General features: G+C 37.1%; 1 protein-coding gene across 1 annotated transcript in view; it reads left to right on the top strand.

Moving 5' to 3' along the window:
* LOC101853745 (protein Asterix) overlaps positions 1-8,183 on the top strand; it is a 13,577-nt gene extending 5,394 nt beyond the window's left edge. Inside the window, exons 2-4 of the mRNA XM_005089539.2 lie at positions 4,309-4,408; positions 6,534-6,631; positions 7,449-8,183. Coding sequence (XP_005089596.1) covers positions 4,309-4,408; positions 6,534-6,631; positions 7,449-7,515 — 265 coding nt within the window. The 3' untranslated portion in view covers positions 7,516-8,183. The remainder of the gene's footprint in view (positions 1-4,308; positions 4,409-6,533; positions 6,632-7,448) is intronic.
* The last annotated feature ends 473 nt before the right edge of the window (positions 8,184-8,656 follow it).

The following is an 8,656-nucleotide window of genomic DNA, read 5'->3' as shown; positions in this document are numbered from 1 at the left end:
AGGGAGAGAGAGAGAGAGAGAGAGAGAGAGAGAGAGAATGAGGGGGAGAATGAAAGAGAGAATGACAGAGAGACAGAAAGGAAACAACAAAGAAAGTAAGACAAAAAGAGGGGCAAAAGTAGGGAGAGAAAGTGTAAAAGTGAGTGAGAGAAAGTGTAGTCTAGTAAGAGAGAGAGAGAGAGAGAGGGGGGGGAGAGAGGGTGGTGAGAGAATGAGAGACAGGAATTGTACAAACAACTCTGACAAGATCAAGTTAGTGATTCTTAGTTAGAGCTATTCAGACTATTTTATGAATAACTGCAGCCCTGTATTTGGGCAGAATGCCGTCGAAATATAAACTTTCTTAAGACTCAAGACGGCATACCGTATAAGTATCACTTCCGATGTTCAGACGGCACGCCGTCGAAATATAAATTACGATCTTCAGACGGCATGCCGTACAAGTATCACTTCCGATGTTCAGACGTCATGCCGTAGAAATATCACTTCCGATGTTCAGACGGCATGCCGTGGAAATATCACTTCTGATGATCAGACGGCATGCCGTGGAAATATCGCTACCCATATGTATATATCAGTGAATTACGGCTACAGACAAAAAATGAAGAAAACTTCAATCTAAAAGGAAGGGTGGGGGGTAATTATGCATTGTTAAACTTGCATTTTATTACAGTGTGTGTGTGTGCGCGGGCTTGTGTTTGTCTAAAAAGAAAAAGAAAAGTCTAAAAAGAAAAAGAAAATGTTAATTTCAATAATGAAAATAAAAGTAAATTGAATACTGTATTATTTTACTACTTACAGTGACAAGGGGGAAAGCAGACTTTTAACTATTTTAAGCATGATTATATTAGTCTACTAAACCTTATATAGGCCTACTGTTTTATAAAACCAAGGAAAGGAATTCTGAATATTTAAAGATGTAAAAACAGAATACATTTTTTAAAAGTGATTTAAATCACTGAGTTTTATTTTTAAAATCAAGTTGATTTAAATTTTAAAAAATCAACTGATTTAAATCAACCCAACCCTGATTTTAATTATGAAAAAAAGTCAATTGAATACTGCATTATTTTACAGTGACAGCAGGGGGGAAAGCAGACTTTTAAGCATGATTTTATGTTAGTCTACTAAACCTTATATTCTGTTTAATAAAACCAAGGAAAGGAATTCTGAATGTTCAAATATGTAAAAACTGAATGCATTTTTAAAAAGTGATTTAAATCACTGATTTTTATTTCAAAAATCAAGTTGATTAAAATATTTAAAAAATCAACTGATTTAAATCAACCCAGCTCTGATTTCAATTAAAGAAAAAAAAAAGTAAATTGAATACTGTATTATTTTGCAGTGAAAGGAGGGAAAGCAGACTTTTAAACATGATTATATTAGTCTACTTAAACTTATATGTATATCAGTTTTATGAAACCAAGGAAGGAATTCTGAATGTTGAAATATGTAAAAACTGAATAAAAATAATTTTAAAACAAAGTGATTTAAATCACTGATTTTTATTTAAAAATCAAGTTGATTTAAATCTAAAAAATCAACTGATTTAAATCAACCCAACCCTGCTTTTTGGCCTAGCCTAGGGCTAGTGCTATACCAGATCTAAATCACGTTTGAAGTGGTTCACACAACGTATCTCTCCGCACGATTTCTCTCTAGGCCTACTGCCTGCCCCACCTCACTCATCACTGGACTAGCCAGTCACAACGCCGACTGCCTGTTTAGAGGCCGCCTACAGCGCCCCCACCCCCCAACTAGCGCTCGCTCGATCTGTCCCACTGTATCCGAGTTCGGGACTTTCCTTGTCCTGATCCAAGCATAAGTAATTGAGTTTACATGAAGAAAAAATGGGTTTCCGGTAAGGTCCCGCTGTAGGGATGGTCCCGCTACAGTCATGTTCTACTGTATTAACATACTCCGGAAACTTTGTAACCTATCAGTTAAGCATGGCTGATGGGCTGCAGTTAGCCGCAAGTGTGAAATTTACCTTGCGAAACACATTGATACGGATAATATAATACGTCAAGCCACTGACCCAACATGTCATTCCATGCGGTACCTCCAAAGATTCTCTACTGTACCATGTATACACGATCTTTGGTACTTCCACGGCCTTATTAAAAATAGTCTGTGGGTATCCCAGGAAGTGATGACATCACATTACTAAAATTAGCAGCCAATCAGGAAAATGTGTGTCGTTCTACGTTTAGTCGCATGTGCTGCTAAGGGTGAACCAGTCTCTTTTACAATTCGAAGTAATCGAAGTTAGGCAAAAATAATATTGGGACTCTGAATTAAGTCAGGCATGACGTCCATTCCGACTTCTGACCCTTGTTCCTATTTAGATATTTCCAGCATGATCATGAAAATATTTTTGTTATAATGATAACAATCGAGATGTGAGCTTTAACATCCAGTTACTAGACCTTTGCCCTCCCTGAATCATTAGTATGAACAGTACAACCAAGTTGAGTTGACCTTGACGGGGGCAAAGTTAATTATGTCGACCAATGAGATTGCGTGTAGCGATCTCGCACTCTCGGCTTGCTAAGGGAAGAGGTGTTGGGAAGAGGCCATGGCTGCCGACTTTTGTGTGATGTGATATAAAAATTTAAAAAAATTAATTACAGAAAAACTATAAACAACAAAGTGAAATTAAATGTGTGGAAAGACATATAGTGGTGGAAGTAATGTTGATGCTGTGTAGGCTTGTGGTGCTGGAAAGACCCTGAGTTGTGAGTTACCATGTACTTGGTAATTCTAGTTATAATTCTGGTTTTACGTAAAATCCCCTGACGACAGTATTATGTAACCTCCTTGCTCTCACATAACTCACTTAGAAGCAGAGTCTGAATAAATAAATAATTTTTTTCTGACCCGAGTCCGAATAGATAAAAAATCTAATCGGATTTGAGTCTGAATAGAGCTGGCTTTTACGATTACGACAGTAGTCTCCGCCTAAGGTCCCATCGCTTACAATCCCGGTTCGTTTAAGATCCTGGTGTTTTAAGAAAACAGAATTTTTACCACAGATACAAAAGTCACCCCTAAGATCTCACTTTGATTCACTCAGAAGGTCTATATTCGGCTTGGATCCCACTTTTCTGATCATAATTTACGGAATTAGAACCTGGACCAGCACAGCCGATCAACCGAGAGGGAGAAGTTGAGATCAATGAACTGCCCATCGAGTCAAAGATTTGCCACTCTCGTGAACGTGATCACAGCCTCCAGTCCCCCCCCCCCGCAGAATATTCCTTACTTTTCAGCTTCAGCTGGTGGAAGCACTGAAACAAGACTTGTAAGATTGGACCATCAGATTTCACTGATAACTATCGTTTTCTGTAATTTTCTATTTTTTAACTGTCATTTTAGAAGCCTGCCAAAAAATCCACCAGAAATGTCCTCAAGTGCTTTATTTCTGGACCTATCCACTACGCTGAGTGACAATTGGGTTGAGTGGCAGTGGCACTTCTGGAGGAAGTTTTGTGTATAGCTAAACAATCATGGTGTCCCCCTATGAGATTGACTGTAATCACACAGGATGGGATATATATCATAGTAAATAAAAGTAAGAAAATAAAGCATCCTTTAGGTTTGAGACATGAGTGAGTAAATTCAGTTTGAAGTAGGCTGATAGGCTACATTTTCTTAATTTTGAGTTCTTTTCCTTTCATCTCATGCATTCATACCTCTTTACATTTTAATATTGATATTGCTGTACAAAACATGCCTGTGCCGTTTTTCACATTTCAATCATTCTGTTCACATGTCGGCCTACTTTGTACCATGGAGTGATCTAGTTAAAAAAACGGCGTCTGTGGTGTAGTGGTTAGGGGCTTTGTTGGCACTTGCAGAAGATGAGAGTTTGATTTCCTTGTGAGGAGGATTTTTTAAACAAAGTGGCTAGCCGTACTTAGATCTAGGTTTGGCCCTATCGACTCAAGCCTGTTTTAGTACACAGTTCTCATTAGATCTAGATCTAGCAATTATTCAGGTTCAAATACATGTATGGCACCTGTCTGAAATACAAATACTTTAGGCATTGCAAACTAAAAATTTCATTTACAATTCAGCCATCAATATTAAGTACGGCTAGCCTGACAGTCTAGCCGTCTTTAAGTACGGCTAGCCTGGCAGTCTACCCGTACTTAAGTACGGCTAGGCTCCTCCTTTTTTAGATGAGCATTAATGCCTTGCGCTATGAAGCAGACGTGAAATGTACATATATATATATATATGTATAATGTATTTGAACAAAATTGTATTACATGTTTTGTTTTTTGTTATGGCAATCTCCAGGTACAAGGCTCAGCCTGCAGGTAGCCCGGCTGATGACCCAACACCTGACTACATGAATCTCTTGGGGATGATCTTTAGTATGTGTGGGCTAATGATGAAGGTATGTCTTGTCTGGTCTTCCGTGTTTTTCTTGTTCTTCCACATCATGCTTACGTATAACTTGTAGAAATTACATTCTTCAACCTGTGGTGAAGGGATTTTTACCAGCAGGCTCATTGACTTGTAGACGTATGCACAATGTCCATGGTTTTTCCGAAACATACTGTTTCTCTTTATTATGCAAGAGATTCATGTTTCAGGGGAGAGATGGATTTTGAATTTTCAGTGGCAGTGATCCAAACCAAATCTGTTTCTCGTATATGACTTTCAACTTGAAAATAAAATCTATAATGTTTGTAGTTTGTATATCTTACACATAGTTGCCAATTGATATGGGAAAAATGTGTTTAATACTTATGTTAAGGTCTGAGTACGGAAGTCTGATTTTGTAATAGAAAATGTGCATTCTTCGTTTTGTAGCATTGCTCTTCTTGGACTTACTAATGCTTCAGAAAATTATGAACTTGAGAACGAGGTTTGCAGATTATAATGAGAAGGAAGCCCATTAGTCAGTTGTCTTCGGTTGAAGGTTTACTTTGATATAACTTTGAATTTATTAAATGCAAAAAAATGTGTGTGAAGGGTTTGGAGGGGGATTTCTTAGCTAATGCCAACTATCTTAACCTGCCGCATTGGAAGAAGGTTTTTAAATTTTGAAAAGTTGGCAGCTAAGCTTACAGATTAATAATTTTTTTTTGGTCAATACCAAAAAGGACAGTGCGAAATGCGTTCTTCTTTAGGGTTAGGAAAAAGAAAACCACTCAGTTTGTTTTCAAGTTTAAAGCCTATTGTGGCAAAAGGAAGGACAGAGCTAATTTTGATCAAATGCCATTTTGATTTTCATTCTCCATGTTTAGCTGATTAAGTCATCATGCTCATTCGATAACTGCCTGGGTCGTTTTTGGGGCCAACTGAGCTATGGCCTCATCTGGATAATTTGATTATTCCCGAGATTTCTGTGAAGGCCCTTTGGAGAATTTATCATTTTAATACAAAAAAACAAAAAACAGGTTTTTTTTCTTAAAACGCAAAAAAATTACTTGGACAAATATCAAATGAGCGTGATGAGGTGTGATAGCCTTGCTTCAAACAAATTGCTTTTAGTTTTATAACTTGAATGATTTGTGGCTGGAGTAGATCATCAAGGTTAGTTCTCCATACTTGCCAAGGGGAGTTTTTGTAGAAGTGCCTTTCACCCTTATTTAAATAGAGCGTTCAAGATCGCTTCAGCAACTGCTAAATTCAAATGTTTTTTTCACCAACAAGTCATTTCCCTGTTTTGCCCATTCTGATTGTATATTGTGACGAGCAGCAAGTAACAGAGAAACACTTACACTCCACTGCTAGAGGCGTAAAGCAAACTTACAAGGTCGAGTAGTGCCTCTATTTTTTCCCCCCCATTAAATTGCCTCTTGTCTCAGAGATTAAATACAAATAGAGTACAGTCAATTCTTGAAGAAGGTTCGTGTTATGGAATATTTTTTTCAGCAGCTTAGGAGTATTTTATTTCATTTATACTACTTCATTTATTACTGGAAGAACTGTATTTGCACACATGACAGCCCCCAACTCTAAAGATGCAATAAATTCCCTGAGTAAAAGAGAACAAGTCACGATATTTCGCCTGCGAACACAATACATACCACTAAATTCCTACCTTAAAAGGATCCGCAAGGATTCCCCACCCGACTGCCCGTTGTGCGACTGCCAGGATGAAACAGTACCACATCACCTCTTTAACTGCCCAGCACTTTGTGATCTGCGTAGCACCTACCTACCTGCCTCCCCAGACATCGGAAACACTCTATACAGCGACAAAGCACAGCTGATTAAAACCTGTCAATTCTTTGCCATATCGACAGACCGAAGGGCTAGAACCCAAATGGCCGCTGGATCGGAAAAGTTAAAGTAAAGTAAAGTATACTAGAGATATGAAAATAACTTTCAATAGAATATTGTATTAAAAGTGCCGTAAAACATTGATTACTTCATCAATAATTTTTTTCAAACCATTAAAAAAAAAGTTTTGATCACCAGGTGATATTCTAATGTATGTTCTTTGACTAGACACTGCTCTTATCATTCCTCAAATCGTATGTGTGTTTCACATTTTCTTCACTGAACAGCTCAAATGGTGCGCATGGGTAGCTGTCTACTGTTCCTTCATCAGTTTTGCAAACTCAAGGACCTCAGATGATACCAAACAGATGCTGAGCAGTTTCATGTGAGTTTTGTATTTTTTCCCCCTGCCATGCATTCCTTGTTACCTTCAATAAATGATGAGTGTGTTATGACATGTTGAAGTATGTACATAGGGTTCAGTTTCATGCGATTGTGTAAAGTCATTTAAGTGATTTTGCCTTACCAGAGTTCATAAAAGTTATTAGAAGTGGGTTTTTATTTTGCTGCTTATAAGTCTGACTAGTTGCCAGGTTTATTATTCATATTCCTGATTGCGTTGTATGAATTCAGTAAAAAAATATCCTTCATAAACCCTTCTGTATAAAAATACTAAAAGAATTTTTGCATTACTGCATTGTTTTCTCTTAACTGCCTGTAAGTGATGAATTGTTATTTAATGTACCTGTGATTTTATTGAGTCTGTATGCTTTTTTTCTTCTGCTCTATGCTGGAAGTTCTCCGAGTTAATGGAATATATATATATATATATATATATATATATATATATATGTCTTCTTTTTAAATCTGATCTCGGCTTTGTTGAAATGGATTGGGATGTGATTCTGAATTGAGTCTCTGATTCTTCAGTTAAAGTTAAAGCTTAGAAAGGCTGTTGGTTGAAGAGCACTTTGGTAACCTATGTTTTATTGACCAAGCTGTCTCTGCAAGTGCCAACCAATTAAAAGAGAATCTATAATTTAAAAAGAATTATTTCTATTTTCGGAAAAATCATATTGCTATATAAATGCAATTCTTTTTCTTCTTCCTTCCCCTCCTTCTTCTGTTGAAGAATAACCAAAATGAATTTTTTAAAACCTGTTAATGCAGCTTTTGCTGTTGTTTGTCTTTGTCACCTTTAGGTTGTCTATATCAGCTGTGGTGATGTCCTATCTACAAAATCCCCAACCCATGCAACCCCCATGGTGATGAGATGGTCAGGAAATAAGGCTGAATGTGCAACTGGGAGAGGAGTGTCTAGTGATGGAAAAGGTGCTGCAGCTGGACAGAATTCACAGGAGTTTTGTGACGGACACTTACATTGGATGGATGACATATTCCTGGATGACATTTTCATGGATGACATTTTCATGGATTTTTGTTCTTTGTTTTTTTGTGTTTGTTTTTGTTGTTTCTTTTGTCAGATGTCCTGTGATTCATTGATTCATTTTTCATACTCTAGTGCAAAAAAAGTAATGCATACCAGAATATATTTTAAACGGATGTTTATTTATCAAGACTAAATAACTTTTAAAATGTTTTCTCTATGATGTTCAGGTTGTTGTTGTGGGTTTTTTTGTCTTTGAAAAAAGATTAGGGTCTATTTGTCTAATGTGACCAGAACTGAAAATGCTTAGAACAAAAAAATTGATTGTGTCTTGAAATTGAAGTACCTGTTCAATTAATGACTCTTATACAAGGGCAATTTTTCTTTAACGAAAAAAAATGCCCCCCCCCCCCCCCCATTGAAATGTCAGTGTCCTCCAGGTAGAGAAAAAAGTGTACTAGATTTCATGCTATGTGTGAACTTGTTGTTTTGTCCTTTTCCATGTTTTGAGATTTTAATAAAAAGGAAGGACCATATTTACTTCAGCTCAGCAACTGTTGTTTTCACTATCGATATTAAGGGAAGAGATGGTGTTATTATTTTCTGCACATCTAACTGCTCAATCGTGAAATTTGAAACACTTAGTAAGAACTACAGCCCTGGTGCACTGTAAAATAGTGCCGAGGAGTTGATATGATTTTTTCAAGTGCACTAGTTTTTGGGCTCCAAATTTCCTTAATTTGAGGCATTTAGGTTTTTATGCTTACTGAATTCATTGATAAGTAAAGATTCATCTCATACTTCTTCTTCTTCTTCCTCGTTCTCGATGACAGCAGCTAGACAGTCAGTCCGATGTCGCGTACAAACTGTGTAGTTCGCTTCAACTCATCTCATACTGATCTGCAGGAAGTTGACAAAGAGTCGTGCTGAGAATTCTGGGTCCTTGGCCTGAAAAGCTGCATGAAGTCTTACTACACCTAGATGCCTCTTTTTTTTTTTTTCGTTGCATGTGCAACCCTGAGT

This window comes from Aplysia californica, unplaced genomic scaffold (genome assembly GCF_000002075.1).
Source record: "Aplysia californica isolate F4 #8 unplaced genomic scaffold, AplCal3.0 scaffold00006, whole genome shotgun sequence".
Classification (NCBI taxonomy): domain Eukaryota; kingdom Metazoa; phylum Mollusca; class Gastropoda; order Aplysiida; family Aplysiidae; genus Aplysia; species Aplysia californica.
Note: the sequence above shows the minus strand (reverse complement) of the source record. Positions and strands in the feature narration are given on the sequence as shown.